The 16,261-nt window shown below is 53.1% G+C and overlaps 1 protein-coding gene and 1 long non-coding RNA gene across 7 annotated transcripts in view; one reads left to right on the top strand and one right to left on the bottom strand.

Moving 5' to 3' along the window:
- LOC141567572 (uncharacterized) overlaps positions 1-2,983 on the bottom strand; it is a 191,047-nt gene extending 188,064 nt beyond the window's left edge. For 2 of the 3 annotated variants that reach the window (XR_012490333.1, XR_012490335.1), the window contains exon 1: positions 2,917-2,983. This is a non-coding gene — a long non-coding RNA (uncharacterized LOC141567572). Of the gene's footprint in view, positions 1-286; positions 1,462-2,916 lie in introns of those variants that run through there. The other variant, XR_012490334.1, reaches the window with a different exon arrangement.
- Positions 1,655-16,234, top strand: EPHB6 (EPH receptor B6). 4 transcript variants are annotated; one of them, XM_019715366.2, is made up of 17 exons: positions 1,655-1,948; positions 9,161-9,358; positions 9,640-9,704; positions 9,973-10,729; positions 11,423-11,578; positions 11,802-12,152; positions 12,257-12,381; positions 12,574-12,736; positions 12,951-13,065; positions 13,312-13,364; positions 13,562-13,681; positions 13,799-14,046; positions 14,284-14,457; positions 14,945-15,094; positions 15,356-15,549; positions 15,674-15,829; positions 15,909-16,234. In XM_019715366.2, the coding sequence occupies exons 2-17, from the start codon at positions 9,259-9,261 to the stop codon at positions 16,015-16,017; spliced, it is 3,036 nt and encodes a 1,011-aa protein (XP_019570925.2). In that variant the 5' UTR covers positions 1,655-1,948; positions 9,161-9,258; the 3' UTR covers positions 16,018-16,234. The 4 variants fall into 4 exon arrangements, with proteins under 4 accessions (XP_019570925.2, XP_074171358.1, XP_019570926.2 ...); XM_074315257.1 differs by having other exon boundaries at positions 1,669-1,948; positions 12,269-12,381; XM_019715367.2 differs by having other exon boundaries at positions 1,669-1,948; positions 14,287-14,457.
- The last annotated feature ends 27 nt before the right edge of the window (positions 16,235-16,261 follow it).

Genomic DNA, 16,261 nt, shown 5'->3' with positions numbered 1-16,261 from the left:
TTATAAAGTATTAATAACTTCTATGTTTTGGTTTGGTCGATACTTTAATTTTTTAACATAAATTATATATGCTTTAAAAATAGTCTCAATATACCCATAGCTTTCTGGCAATCATCCTATTGCTAATACATCTAGGACCACAAGTTATATAATACCGTATGTAATGTAAATTCAGGTTTCACAAAAGTCTGTGAAAGCCTTGGAGATAACTGATTTGGAAATGAAGCCAATTCTCTACCACTGAGTCTCAGAGCAAATAAAAGAAACAAAGTATCATTAGACTCACCAGTGCAAATGGACTTATTAAGATGTCCAAAGGCAGAATCATCCAACATCATTAGGTTTATTAATTAACTCCAGATATTGGGAGCGAACAGCCTCCTTGCCAAGTGTGGACTTGTTCAGCCGCCTTTATCTTCCCCTCTATCACTCATTCAGCCAATTCATTAACGCCTGTTTGTTTCTCCCAGGTGCCTCCTAATGAGTTTCATTGTTTTGTTTATCGTGTTTGTTGGCTCACAGATCTCTTTCACAATTTTCCTCGGTTTCCGAAGGCTCCCTAAGTACCAGTATGGATCAGCCCATTTGCAGCTAGTCCTTTAATAAACGTGTCTTGACTAAATGAAGGACTTTGGAGAGTAAGATGGGCCAGGGTGATATGGGGAGTGTGAAGAAAAGGCCAGAGGGAATTCCACCAGGTGGCTGTGTTCCCAGAAAGAACCAGCAGGTGGTAGCAACACCTCGTGGGAACGCTCCAGCTGAGCGCAGTAGGACGCGAACAATAGACCCCCAATCCTGCCCCGGCTTTGAGCAGAGACTAGGGGTGGGCGGAAACATCTTGCCTCGCTACGCCCCCGTCGTTCCTCAATCCTTCCTTCCAGGCACCCGCTGAGTCCCTTCCACCGCCTCTAATTCCTGTGGGGGCGGTTCTCTCTGGGGAGCAGGCCAGAAAGGCGGCACGCAGAGGTGCAGCGACTTGCCCGGGCCATGCAAATCCGGGCACCGACCTCAGGACTTCCCCTCCTAGTGGGTACCCAGGCTTCCCTGCCCTTTGGGGAGGGTGGAGTCTGAAACCCCAACGATGACAAAGATCCAAGGTCACGAACAGGGAGAAGAGTTGAACGCTAGATCAGAGACACTTTCATCCCCAGACGCCCCCTTCTTTGCTGCCTCTGCACCCCCACCATCCCAGTACCCTGCGCGATTTCTCAGTTTGTCTTTCTCTCCACCCCCTGCTTTTCCTTTTTTTTCTCAGCTCACGCCCACCTGAGTTCAAACCAGAGTAACTAAAACAGTGGGTTTAGTTCCTAGAGTTGAAGCCGAAAAGCAAGGAGGGGAGAGGGCGCGGTGTCTGGGCCGGCTGCTGTCCTGCCCCGCCCCGCTCTGGGCACCTCTTGCTCTCCCGGGGTCCTGAGCCCGCGCTCATCCCAGGGGTTTTAAACGCATCTCCCAGGCGCTCGGATCCCCGCCTTCTCCAGGCCCCTCGCGCGTGCCACCCTCCGTGCCCACGTCCCTCCGCCCCGCGCCGCCACCTCACTCTCCCCGCGCTCTCGCCGTCTGGGCCGGGAAGGCGGGCTCGGTTCCCCGGAAGAGGGGAGAGCGAGGGCGGCCGCGGGGGCCGGAGAGGGGCGGGCCGGGCTGGGAGGGACGCGGAGGGGCGGGCCGGGCTGCGATCGCTCCAGCAGCCGCTCCGGAGCAGAGCCGCGGGCGGCGGGATCCGCGACCCAGCGCGGCGACGGAGAGCGCGACGCGGTCCCCGGACTATCTCCGGCGCCCCGCCTCCAGAGCAGCTCCGGCCGCCAGCCACCGCCCGGGAGCCCCAGAGACTCGTGGCGCGGGAGGACCTGGGCAGCGGGGAGCTGGGTCACCGCACCCGAGCAGAGACGTGGGCGGCGCCGGGCGATTGCGGGGCCTCGGGGGGCGCAGACCTGCGAACCTGTGGCCGACGGTAAGGGGAGCCCTGGGGTTGCAGGCGTGTTGGAGAGTGGGGGGGCGGTGTGCCTGGGGACAGAGGGATTAAGGTTTGCAAAAGTCGTGGGGCCCTCCAGACAGGGCCTCTGCAGATCCTAGGGGGCATTCTGGGGTAGTGCCGAGTACCCCTCCAGGGCGAGAGCGGGGTTCGTGAGGGGTGTGGACCTGGCCCTCCTGGCTCCGCCGTCCCCTCCGAGCAGCCTCCTTGACACCCCCATTACACTTGCTGCTTGGATCCCCACTGTTTGCAGAGACACCCCTCGGCGGTCCTGCTATAGGGGTCCCTTGCCGAGGCCAGGCTCCCAGCCTTCTGAAGAGGGTTGCCCACCCCGCCAGTAGCATCTCTCCAATTTTGGTGGAGCTGGGGAAGCAAGGAGGTTAATCCCACCCCTGCCCCCAGCTTCCACAGCTCTCCTGCTCCCCACCCCCATCACCACAGGTAAGCCTGGGGGTGGCGGGAAGGCTTGGTTCGTGCTCCCCAAGTTGCACCAAAGTCTACTGCTTGCTGCTGCCCCAGCCCCGCCCCCTCTCGTTCCGTCTGGGAGCTTGGCCCTGGCGGCCCCACACCCCCACCCACCAATCTTGGCTGTCTGGTACCCTCTCTCCTCCCTTCCCTGGGGGAGCTGGCGAGAGCCCAGCATTGCCGATGTTGTAATGTCCCTGGCAGTGCCCGTGGGGAGAAGAGGCTGGGCCTGTTCCCAATCAGTTAACCTGGGCCAGGTCCTCCATCGCCAGGGGAACTTGACTCAGGCTCTGGAAGGGGAGAAGCCCGTTCAGTGGGAAAGGGGCCGTGGGACTGTGGGCACTGCAGGGAAACTGTCCAAGTAATGGGGCACTGGGGGATTGAGACACACTGAGTACTGTTCAGAGGGGCCACTGGGCTCCTTCAGGGCAATGGCCCTTTTTGTCCCAGGAAGATTAGGGTGGGGGCTTCTCTGTACCTACCTAGTGGCCTAGGGAGGAGGACTCCTTTGAAGTCTATTGGTTCATTCAGGATGCAAGAAGATGGCTGTGTCACCAGGATGCTGGGGAACAACAGGCAGTGATGGGCTGAGAATGGGAAGGGCAGGACCATTCCTCCCCCAGGCCAGCTGCTCTCCCCGAGCTCATCACCATCTCCTGAGCTAGGCCCTGGGCCCTGTCCACACAGCACTCCTCACTGAGTGGGTGGGGGTGGCGGGGTTTGGGGGCTTTTGCAGCCTTCCTTGACTTCCCTGCTTACCTCCCCCTCCCAGCCCAGGTGTTTCTGCAGAAGCAATTTGTAGGGTAGAAAGCAGTTCACAGGCAGACCAGGGGTGGAGTCGGACAGACCCAGGGTGAGGGCTCATGGGTGTCTGAGGACCATTTGTGTTCTGCACAGAGGTGCATGTTTGCACACACACCTCCCAGCATCCACCGTCCTGCTCCACACCCATCTCACCTCATATACACTCCCTCACACTCTCATACTTGCTCTCCCAGGTATGGTCCTGGCACTCATGGGCTGTCTTCCACCATCTTCCACTTACTCATCCTTTGTGCACATGTACCGACTGCCCCAACACCCTCCCTTATGCTCTTTTCCAGAGCCACGCATGTCCCCAGTCAGTGCACAGCCAGAATGGCTCATTCTAAGTGGCGGTCGGGCTAAACCCAGACGCTGCCTGTATCTTAAGAGCCTCCCCCAGTTCTACAGTGGGAGGGAGGCACATTTGATAGCATCTGTGTACTCCGGGATACATTCTCAGGGGCTGGAGGCCTCACGGGATACAGGAGTGTCTTCTACAAGGTAATCCACAAATTATCGTCTCCAGCCAGGCAAAGGAGCTAAAGCGCCAGAGGACAGCCACCTCCTCACTGTCTGCTCTGGATGCCCCTGTAAAGGCCAGTGGGATCTTTTTCAAGGCAGGAGGCCAGAGCTCCAGGAGACAGCTTCTGAGACCATGTCCAAGGTGAAGATTAAAGGGGAGAGGCTGCAGCATTAAGCTGAGCAAGGATTATACTGGAATTTCCTGGGCGTTTAACAGCTGCAGAACAGGACAGAGGGCAGGGCCTGTGGTCCTGACCCCTCCCACACTGATCCTGTGGCTAACAGGTGTGAGGACCAGCTCAGCAACCACACCAGACATAAAACCATCAGCCCCTTTGCCCTTGGGACCTTCCCGCGCCCCTTGTCCCCCACCACCTACTTTGCCTCATTGAATGTTCCTGTCTGGGCTCAGTTTGCAGCACTGCCCCTCCTGTGTGTGTTCCGGGTGTCCAGTCCCCTCTGGTCTCCTCTTTCCCTTTGAAGTCACACTTCTGTGCTTGACATCCTGTAAAAGAAACATGATGTTATCAGTGAGACAACTTGAACTTCTTAGGAGAGAAGCTTAAAGAAAATCCAGGGATAAAAGTTATTTTGCATTTATGGTTGACAATATTTTGCTCATTTGATTTCCATCAACTACTACCTCTCCATCTCTGCTTTCTTCTTATAAATGAAAATTTCTAGATATTTTGAATACATGCTATACTAGTCGAAGTTTTATAAATATTTCCATTTTTTTGTTTCTATTTTTAAAGATGAGTAATTTTAAAAGCTTGTAAAGATTAGTAATTATAAAAAATAAGATATGCTCACTGTAACAAGAAAAACAATTTAAATATGTGTAAGACAAAGTTAATACCTTGCTCCTCATTCCTGCATTTCTATCTCTTATAGTAACCAATTTTAATGGCCTGAGATATTTCTGCTATACTTCCTTCCAAGCTTATTTGGCTTATATTATTTACTTTTTAGAAATTCACTCTGTGGATTGTGGTTCATAAACTATATTACGTCAGCTTGGTTTGTTCATAAAAATGATCATATTTAGCATTTCGATTTGAGCACAGTGAACTTTTGAAATTCTTACAGATTTACTTATTTTTAAATCTTGCATTTTTATAGGTAACTAAACTCATAAGCTGTGATTTGTAAGCTGCGATTCCACACATCTTTAATCTTTGCCAGTTTCTGAAAACAAAATACAATCTTGATGCCTAAGAAACTGTCATATTTTTGTAAACCAAAGAAATGTAACAGGCTTGTAGATGTAAGTGTCTCAACTGTATAAAGAAGATACAAAATGATACATCCAGAAAAGGAGCAGAGAAAAAAAAAGGGAAGTCATAGAATGCAATTTTTGTCGTAGGAAAGTTTGTCTAATCAGTCTCATTTTCTGAGCTATCCTTTTACATCCACATTTCTGCTGCTTCTGGTGTTTTATATTTTAAAAGCATGTACACATCTGAAATTTGACAGTTTTCCTGATTAAGTTTTCTGCTCTTTCATGGGTTGGAGGATTTCTAAACACTTGCCAATTCCTTTCACGAGTTGGAAAAGATAGAGGAATCTCAAGCAGGCCACAAGGAAGAGCAAGGGACCCTGCTTTGCAGAGGCCTTTCTCCCTCGATGTGGATGTGGACGTAGGGATGGGTTTGGCTACTCCCAGAGTGCACTCCTGGACCAAATGCCGGAAGATGTCCCTAGTCCTCAGCCACTGAAGGCATCTTTGAAAATAAGTTCTAAGTCCTGCTTGTTTAGTGTTTCAGACATGTGTGTGGAGTAGCTCTGTTCTTGTCACTTATATTTCTGCCTTTGAAACTCATTTCAAAAGAATCTGCAGTGGTAGGAATTAGTTGACAGAAATTTCTTTCATAGCTTAATAAAGTTTCTTCTTTCCATATTTTTATTTTAGCCGTAGAGATACACTCAGATTCTTTCTATGACAAAAAGATTTGAATGTATCTGGTTCATTTGATGAGTGAGAATGGACCTAACTGCCTCCTCTTACTCAGCCACAATTTTTTTCTGAAGAAACCTGTTTATAACCTTCAGTCTTCTGGATCCGAATCTAAAATATGTCCTCATCAAACAGCAAACATACATTTCTGGGTACTTTATGGTCTTCAACCATTTCTTTTTAATGAATATCTTTGTTCTTAGTAAAATTTTTGAAAATTGCTAAAGTGGCAATCCACAGGCAATGTCTCCATTTTATTCTTTTCTTTCTGATTCCTCTTGACAACAGAAGCCGAGTGGCTTTAACTTCATAATTGCTCTTTTCTGGAACTTCTGGAGAGAGGCCAGCTTCATGTTGTCATTGAGATGCCTGCTAAAGCTATGCATGCACGCCCTATAACAGCCACAAGCCACGGTGCTACTTGTATTGTGGGTCATCAAAGCTAATGCTTTGCCAATCCTCATCTTCTAGAATGTTCCATTACTGCACCGCTGATATGATCTGCAGTGCATCTTCTCTCTCATATTTTGCTGCCCTTCCAACAATTCATTGACAGGTATCTAAAATGTTTATTATTCCTTCTCCATGATCATTTGTCTAGTTGTCACTTTAGGAAAACACAACGCTTAATAGTTTCTCCTTTGTACAGATTCCGGAATCCATCCATGCTTTGACTGAAAGAGGCTATTTTAAAGAATATCTGCTGGGCCAATGGTATAATAGTCTTCATTGTTTCAAGACTTTGTGCTGGCATTTTCAGTTCTTGAAAGCACGCTCCTAAAGACTCTAGCTCTGGACAGAATCTGGTCAGCTTTGGTGTATCAGGCATGTCTCTAAGTTAAGCCATTGAGACTTTGGGGGTGCACCTACAATGTGAATTACCTCGGGATATTTATTAAACAGTCCTTGGTGATGGGGCCGTGCTTTTCACTTCATGATCTCCCTGTGTCTCTTGGAAGCATGTATTTAATCTGTGAATCATTCTAGTAGCATTTGGGACAGTATTAGCAAAGAACCTATGTTTCTTAGGAATGATTTGCCCTATGGAAATGCTTTATCCCCACCCCCCCAGCTTTATTGAGATATAGTTGACATATCACATTGTGTGAGTTTAAGGGGTACCATGTGATGATTTGGAAATGTTTTTTTCCTGCCTCCATATGCCCTAAGTTGAACTCTCTGTTTCCCAAATAGGGTTCTAGAAGCATGAAAGGTAAATGTCAGTGGCTAGTAGGCAGAGACCCACCTCACGTCAGCCCATACAGATGTAGAAACGGTATCTTTTCGTGGTAATCACGTGGAGATAACACTGAAGGCTTCATCTTACAGTATAGCCAGCATTACCAGGAAAAAAATAGATTAGTAGAAATCAAATCATGATTTTCATATTCATCAAAGTTAAATATAGTTTAATAGGTTGATTTTAGCTTCACTGTGAAATGTGTCGTTTTCAACTGTATCCAGAAGGAAAAGGGTTCCAACTTTCAACTGGCTTTCTTTCTTTTTTTCCTTTCTCTTTTACTCTCAGTCCTGTGCCTTTTGAGCAACATGCCGCTTGTTTTCTTCCCAACAGAAATAAATGCGATCTCCTGCTCTTGACCACGCAACGGACTTTTGAGGCTCAGTCACCAGGAAAGAGATAGGTCACCACTAATCTCTAGACCAAGGAGCAAAAGGAGGACTGAGCCTGTTTGTTGTCCCTGTGACCGTGAGGTAGCCATGCCTCCCAGTCATGTGCTTGTAGCCTGCAGGCTTTACTTACTTTTAAAGGCTCGGGGGCATTTTATATAAAAGGATAGCTTATTACATAGTTGGAGAAATCATTTTGGGAGCATGAATACCATTTCGATTCATTTTACTAAACAGTTAATTATCTACAGATTCAAAGCAATTTTTCAGAGGTCTCAATTATATATCCAAGATTTTTAAAATACAAAAATTAAAGGGACTACACTGACAGTGAACCTTCTTTGCACCAGCTCCCGTCCTGTCCCTTCACCTTTTTCCCAGGTTTTATCTACCCATCATAATGACCCACACATGAGTATGGATATGTGTGTCCTTAAATAACCAATCAGGAACATGCCTTACACTGTTCTGCACTGGACTTTCATTCGGAAATTATTTTCAGTGCATAAACAGTAGCCCTATTCCTTTTGATGGTTGTGCCTTCAAAAGGAATAGGACTAAAATTTTTTTTTATAATTTAAAAATATTTTTCAATTATACTTGACATACAATATCATATTAGTTCCAGGTGTACAACATCGTGGTTAGACATTTATATACCTTACGAAGTGAAGCCCCCATAAGTTCAGTACCCATCTGACACCATACATAGTTATTATAATATTATTGACTATTGTCCCTATGCTGTACTCTACAGCCCTATAAACTATCTTCCTAACGATGAATAGTTACTTTACAGTCTTTTCCTTTACAAATAATTTTACAGTGAATATCCTTGTTTGAACATCTGTGCAAACAGATCCAAGTACACGGTACCCAAAGGACATATTCTTAGAAGTGAAGCTGCTAGACAGACATCACCAGTTGTCCTTCCAAAAAGATGTACCAATTTGAACTTGTAAGCACAGTGAATGTAAGAGAGCCTATGTTTCCACACCTTCTCTAACCCACTGCATTATTAATCTCATAGGACAAAATAGCATGTCACTGTTTGTTGCAACATGACTTCCTTTCCTGGTGAGCAATCGAGAAGCATCTTTGCATCTATTTAAGACATACATTTATTTTTCTGTAAGCCCCAGGAAAAAAAATGTGCCCCTTGTGGAGCGAGGACCTTTGTTCCTGAAATGTAGGTATGCCAGACCTACATAGCTCTGTCCCTTCTCAATACTGACTCTTCCTCAGATGGAATCTTTACACCTATGTTCTTTGCATCTGTTCTTGCACCCACCCTTTCGTCATAACCCACAGCTCTCCTTCTGCAGCCCCTCTTGCTTCACTGCCTCTCTGAAATGTCTAGAGTGTCCAGGGGTGTTGGGGAGAGGGGGGATCATGTGTCCCCGGGGAAGGAGTAGCTTTTAACCCACTTGCTTTTAATGAGAAGAAGCTCCCGGTTTTCAATACAGGTGGCTGTAGGAGGAAAAGAAGTGAGTAAATAAAGAGAAAGAATTAGAATAGCTCCTTCCAGAAGAAAAGGGTAAGACTGGCCCAGAACTAACTGCCCTGTGCTCTAGAGAAAGGGTCATGAGGAACAAATGCAGGGAGGGAGCAACCCTGCACATGGCCCTCCAAGATGGTGGACTTGGCACAGGCCAGGAGAGAGTCAGGGCCCTCTTGGCTGTCACCCCACAGTTGGTGCTGAGACCGTTTGCGAGCTATAACAGGAGGCACAGGGTCAGGTTTTGGAGCCTGGGCCATCTATGAAGCAATGCATTTACCTTCCACCAGCAACTTCTGGTCCTGTGTCTCCCTAGGAAGCAAGCTTGGTGCAGGCCCCAATCTTGTGAAGCAGCCGCCCTGCCTGGGAGCAGGGTGGTGGCCAGAGCAATGGTGGGAGCCCTGAAGATGCCCCATGGCTGCTGAGGGTGCTGCCCGGTCAGGGAGCGGAGTAGTGGGCATGGTGTGGAGTCTCTGGGTATTCATCCTGGTGTCGTCCGTTCTGGCACTGGAAGGTAAGAGGGAGAGGGCACCAGAGAACCACCACCTGCCAGTAGAGACTCAACATGGGTGGGAAATGGGAACGATTCAGAAAAGGCAGAAGAGTGAAGACATCAAAAGGGGAAAAGGAGTGGGGACGGTTTCAGAGAAAGGCTCTCCATGGACAGCCGTGCTCCTGCTGGTGAATTACATAGACCAGGGAGGGAAATTCTTTCTTCTTCATGGGAACGGGGTGGGGGCTAGCAGACCTGGCGGGCGCCTTGGCCATTTCATGCCCCTTCTTATCTCTGGGCAGAGGTATTGCTGGACACCACTGGAGAGACATCTGAGATTGGCTGGCTCACCTACCCACCAGGTGGGGTGAGTGCACTCTTGCATTTCTGAACCCATCGCCCCTCCCTCACCCTGCTCCCTAGACTGTAGAATTCAGGAAGGAAACCCTGGGTAGGGACTAATGGAATAACACTCCTTTCCTCCAGAGGAACAGGATTTTGGGGGGTATCCTCACCCTGCTCTGCACGTCATTAATTTTAAATCTCAGTGGAAGAGATATGCCTCCCCCCCAACTTCCTGCACCCTCCAAGCCCTGAGCAGCTAACATAGTCTCCTGGCCCTGCCCTCCCTGCAGTGGGATGAAGTGAGCGTTCTGGACGACCAGAGACGCCTGACGCGGACCTTTGAGGCCTGCCACGTGGCAGGGGCCCCACCAGGCACCGGGCAGGACAACTGGCTGCAGACACACTTTGTGGAGCGGCGAGGTGCCCAGAGGGCACACATCCGCCTCCACTTCTCCGTGCGGGCATGCTCCAGCCTGGGTGTGGCAGGGGGCACCTGCCGGGAGACCTTCACGCTTTACTACCGGCAAGCCGAGGAGCCCGACAGCCCCGACAGCCTTTCAGCCTGGCATCTCAAACACTGGACCAAGGTGGACACCATTGCAGCAGATGAGAGCTTCCCTGCCACCTCGGCCTGGGCCGTGGGGCCCCATGGGGGGCCTGGGCCTCGGGCTGGGCTGCAGCTGAACGTCAAAGAGCGAAGCTTTGGCCCCCTGACCCAGCGGGGCTTCTATGTGGCCTTCCAGGATACTGGGGCCTGTTTGGCTCTTGTGGCCGTCAAGCTCTTCTCCCACGCCTGCCCCTCTGTGCTCCGCACTTTCGCCTCCTTCCCTGAGACACAGGCCAGTGGCGCCGGGGGTGCCTCCCTGGTGGCAGCCGTGGGCACCTGTGTGGCTCATGCAGAGCCAGAGGACGATGGAGGTGGGGGCCAGGCAGGGAGCAGCTCCCCCAGGCTGCACTGCAACGGGGAGGGCAAGTGGATGGTAGCCGTTGGGGGCTGCCGCTGCCAGCCCGGGCACCAGCCTGCGCGTGGAGACAAGGCCTGCCAAGGTGAGAGCCCATCTCCTTGCTCTTGGTCTGGATCTGCCCACCTGCCTCGACCTTAGGGCTCCTTTCCTGCACACCCCAAGCTTCAGTTTTATCCCCAAAAGGTCAGGAATAAGCTCTTTTAGGAATGGACTCCCGTTCTTTCCAGATTGATTTCCTAAAGCACACAAAGTTGCTCTCATCCACTCATCTGAAATTTCTAAAACCTTCTGCAGACTTCCACAGCCATCGCTGACGCTCTTAGGGCTGCTGCAGGCATGAGAAGTGAAGGGCATCAAAAGGAGTTGAACTCCTGGGTGATCTTGGGATTCGGTCCTTTGTCCGCACTTGCCCTGTCTTTGGGGTGGGGGTCGTCCCAGGGCAGGTGAGACTGGGAGGCAGGCAGAAGGCACTGGGTCTGGCTTTGGGCTAAGGAGACAGATTCTGCAGAGGGAGGTTATGCAATCAAGCCTACAGACACCTACATCTGGTGCTTGACCTGCCCGTAGCCCCCGCCCACCTCACTTTTTCCATCAGTGGAAATGCAATTCCACCCCCAGTGAAATGGCAGACTAATCTCTGCCCGAGGGAGGGGAAGAGGGAAGAGACAGGTGAGGATTGCATCCCGGGAAGAAATGAGGAACTCACCCTTTGTGAGTTGTGTGGGGCTCAGGGGAGGGTGGGGGGAGTGAGCCAAGCCTCCACTCTGTTCCTCAGCTTGCCCTGAGGGTTCCTACAAGGCCTTGTCTGGGAATGCCCCCTGCTCACCGTGCCCTGCCCGCAGCCACGCCTCCTACCCTGCGGCCCCCATGTGCCCCTGCCTTGGGGGCTTCTACCGGGCCAGTTCCGACCCCCCAGAGGCCCCCTGCACTGGTGAGTCCCCCACCTGCCCCAGAGGTAGAAACAAGGCTGGGAGTGGGGCCTTGAGTTCTTGGCGTCCTCCCCCATCCGTCCCTGCCTCACCTGCCTCGCGCCTCGTCTCCTCGGCTTCCTGGCTCCACCCCTTTCTTTCTGTCCCCTCCCTTCCGCAATCACTCCTACTCTATTAACTCCCTTGTTCGTGGCCGTTTCTCCTCGCACCCGCCCGCCTCCCCAGGCCCTCCTTCGGCTCCCCGGGAGCTTTGGTTCGAGGTGCAAGGCTCAGCACTCATGCTGCACTGGCGCCTGCCCCAGGAGCTGGGGGGCCGAGGGGACCTGCTCTTCAACGTCGTGTGCAAGGAGTGTGGAAGCCCCCAGGAGCCCCGGAGCGGGGGCGCTTGCCGCCGCTGCAGGGATGAGGTGCACTTCGACCCCCGCCAGAGGGGCCTGACGGAGAGCCGAGTGTTAGTCGGGGGACTTCGGGCACACGTACCCTACATCTTGGAGGTGCAGGCTGTCAACGGGGTGTCAGAGCTCAGCCCCGACCCTCCCCAGGCTGCAGCCATTAATGTCAGCACCAGCCACGCGGGTGAGCCTTTTCCTCCGCCTGAGGCCTTACCTCGCCTCCTTAGGGCCCCTCCCCCTCTCCTGCCTCCTGGTCCCCGGAAACCCCCTACTAACCCCCAACTTCAGTTCCCTCTGCAGTCCCCGCGGTGCACCAGGTAAGCCGGGCACCCAACAGCATCACGGTGTCCTGGCCGCAGCCAGACCAGACCAACGGGAATATCCTGGACTATCAGCTGCGCTACTATGACCAGGTGGGGGGATGGGACAGCCCAGCCGGGCTGCGGGGAGCTTGCAGTGCTGTATAGTGAGGCTACAGGTGGTGGGATCAGGAGAGGTGCCCAGTAGGCCTGCACAAGGTGGGAGGTCCCGGAAGCAGTCGGGGGTAGGAGCAGGGGTGAAGGGCTGGGACCTGCTGGCAGGGAGTGAGTGGCTGTCACCCCCAGGCAGAAGACGAATCCCACTCCTTCACCCTGACCAGCGAGACCAACACGGCAACTGTGACGCAGCTAAGCCCTGGCCACATCTATGGTTTCCAGGTGCGGGCAAGGACCGCTTCAGGCCACGGCCCTTACGGGGGCAAGGTCTACTTCCAGACGCTGCCTCAAGGTGAGAGGAAGCCTGGATGGACCGGGAGACACTGGAGTCGTGAGGAGAGGCCCAGGGGCCTTCCAGGCCTTGCACCCTCTCCCAGAACCCTCCAGAGTACAGACTCTGCGGAGAGACCGAGTAGCTGAGCACTGACTGTCGGCTCTGTGGATGGGTGGGAGGGTGCTCATGCAAGGCCTTGCCCTCCTGTGATCCTGGGTGGCTGGTTCCTCAGGTGAGCTGTCTGCCCAGCTTCCGGAGCGCCTCTCCTTGGTGATTGGGTCCATCCTGGGGGCCTTGGCCTTCCTCCTGCTGGCGGCCATCACCGTCCTAGCTATTGTCTTCCAGAGGTGAGCCCCTTCCCGCCATGCCCCCTCCCGTCACTCTGTCTCATGACCTCCAGTCCTGGCAGCTCCAAGGCTGCTGGAGAAACCTCCACCACCCAGCCCCTTCCCCGGGCCCATGTGGGGGTGGGAAGGAGGGACCCAGCCTGATATCCCTCACTGCACAGACTCCTGGCTAGACAGCAGCCTGTGTGGGGGGCAGAAGTGAGAGGAAATGGGAGTGTCATTCCAGGACACTGGTTTGTCCCGCAGGAAGCGGCGTCAGACAGGCTACACAGAGCAACTGCAACAGTACAGCAGCCCAGGTGAGGCGGTTGGGGTGGGGGGGGTGCACAGACAAAAGCTGGGGGCTCGGGCCAAGAGCACACCAGGCAAGGCTGGGATCCCCCAAGGTTGAGGGGAGCTCCTTGGCACCGTCTTTGCAAGTAAGAGGGCATGCCTGTGGTGTGTGGGCAGTCCAGCCTTGTGCCACACCCTCTTAACGCACACCATACACCTACAGGGCTTGGGGTGAAGTACTACATCGACCCATCCACATACGAGGACCCCTGCCAGGCCATCCGAGAATTTGCCCGGGAGGTAGACCCTGCATATATCAAGATCGAGGAGGTCATTGGGGCAGGTATTGTGGGGGCAAAGGGAGGGCTGAGCAGCATTCCTTGTAAACATGGCCGGATACCGTGAGCCCATGGTCCTTCCTTGACCACCACCCACCCCCAGCCTACACCTGTCCTCCCAGGCTCTTTTGGAGAAGTGCGCAGGGGCCGGCTGCAGCCCCGGGGACGGCGGGAGCAGGCTGTGGCCATCCAGGCCCTGTGGACCGGAGGTGCCGAGAGCCTACAGATGACCTTTCTAGGCCAGGCCGCATTGCTGGGTCAGTTCCAGCATCCCAATATCCTGCGGCTGGAGGGCGTGGTCACCAAGAGCCGGCCCCTGATGGTGCTGACGGAGCTCATGGAGCTGGGCCCCCTGGACAGCTTCCTCAGGGTGAGTCCCACCCGGGGGAAGGAGGAGGCCCTGGGGTCTGGTAAAGCGTGCTTCTCAGGTATTCCAGACGCATGGCCCTGTATCTTCGCTCCCTCCCACCCACCCTCGGTGGTCTTCAGCCTTCATTCCCAGACCATTTTCTGAGTCCCAGATCCCCTCGCCCTTTCATGCTAATGTCTGCTGTACATGCGTCCAGGTTCCCCACCCTGTTGCTGACCTCTGACTCCTGCCCCTCAGCAGCGGGAGGGCCAGTTCAGCAGCCTGCAGCTGGTGGCCATGCAGCGGGGAGTGGCTGCTGCCATGCAGTACCTGTCCAGCTTCACCTTCGTCCATCGCATGCTCTCTGCCCACAGCGTGCTGGTGAACAGCCACCTGGTGTGCAAAGTAGCCCGTCTTGGCCACAGCCCTCAGGTGAGAACACAACCCCAGGGGCTCTGCATCCTTCATCAGGTGCTGGAAGGTGAACCGGAACCTGGGGTGGGGACCTCAGATGGCATATCATTGTGTCTGAAGGACTGGAGCTCACCTGTGCTCCATCCAGGATAGAAGCCAGGGGGACATGGAAGGATTTCAGGAACTGGGGAAGGCAGGAGACCCCCCAAAACCTAGAGCCATCTCCTGCAATTCCCCTAATGACCATAGACTCCAGTCGGAGAAGCTGAGTACAAATCCTGACCGTGTCCCCCAAGCTCTGACTTTGCCCACATTCACATTTCCCTGTGCCTCAGCTTCTGCATCTAATATTGGAGATAATATCTACCCTACAGGGTTGTTATGAGGATTCAGAGAGGTGCTTGATGTGAAACCCTTGATTCACGTCTGAGCACAAAGTAGTTGCTCAATAAATGTGACTATCGCTGGGATTCTCGCTATTGTTACTTTTGACCCTACCCCTCAGGGCCCAGGTTGTATGCTTCGCTGGGCAGCCCCAGAGGTCATTGCCCACGGAAAACATACAACATCCAGTGATGTCTGGAGCTTTGGGATCGTGATGTGGGAAGTGATGAGTTATGGAGAACGGCCCTACTGGGACATGAGTGACCAGGAGGTGAGCTCTTGACCTAGACATTGGTGATTCCCCACTCGCGATCCCTCCAACCCTCCAGCCTCATAGACTCACACATTCTGAGACCTCCATTCACTAATCCATTCCCACCCTAAGATCTCATGGCTGTTTCCTGTATTTTTAAGCTCTTTCTCCACTGTAACCTCCTGCTCCCCCTGATCCCAGCCCACCCTCTTACCTAACAATATACTCCCTTCCACTTGCAATAGCTTCCCCTCACCATATTCTTCCTCCAACTCCCAGGTGCTAAATGCAATAGAGCAGGACTTCCGGCTGCCCCCGCCTCCAGGCTGTCCTCCTGGACTACATCTACTTATGCTGGACACTTGGCAGAAGGACCGTATCCAGCGGCCTCACTTTGACCAGCTGGTGGCTGCATTTGACAAGATGATCCGCAAGCCAGACACTCTGCAGGCTGGCGGGAGCCCCCAGGACAGGTCTGGAGCTTAGGGCTGGAGCCTGGGAAAGCCAGGGAGGGTAGATGCAAACCAAAAAGAAAACGGAGGAATGGGGGGCTAGAAGAAAGAGGGGACTTTGACCTGCCGGCCCCTCCCCCCTTAGACCATCTCAGGCCCTTCTGAACCCTGTGGCCCTGGACTTTCCTTCTCTGGACTCACCGCAGGCCTGGCTTTCGGCCATCGGACTGGAGTGCTATCAGGACAACTTCTCCAGGTTTGGTCTCTGCACCTTCAGTGACGTGGCTCAGCTCAGCCTGGAGTAAGCAGGGAGAGACGGGCCGGGGGAGCCTGGGATGTTGGAGCTGCTGGCCCAGCTTTAATCCACTGCTTCCCCCCAGAGACCTGCCTGCCCTGGGCATCACTCTCGCCGGCCACCAGAAGAAGCTACTACACAACATCCAGCTCCTTCAGCGGCACCTGAGGCAGCCAGGCTCAGTGGAGGTCTAGGCCCTGGCAGGAAGCTGTGAACTGACAATGCTTAGGACCCAGCCCCGGACACAGGTCCAAGGAGGGACGTGGGAGACGGGAGCCAGTTTCCATCTTGGCCCCTCGTGCTCTGCACACTCAACGCAACCCTCTGGAGGCTTCCTTCCCCTGCCCTCTGCCCCTTTCCTGCCCTCCCTCCCTCTCCATATTAAAGGGAAAGAAAGGATTTTGCAAGTTGGCGGTGTGGTGAGGCCTCAGTCTGCAG

Source organism: Rhinolophus sinicus, linkage group LG11 (genome assembly GCF_036562045.2).
Source record: "Rhinolophus sinicus isolate RSC01 linkage group LG11, ASM3656204v1, whole genome shotgun sequence".
Classification (NCBI taxonomy): Eukaryota; Metazoa; Chordata; class Mammalia; order Chiroptera; family Rhinolophidae; genus Rhinolophus; species Rhinolophus sinicus.
The sequence above is the reverse complement of the archived record's forward strand: the minus strand, read 5'-3'. Positions and strand labels throughout refer to the sequence as shown.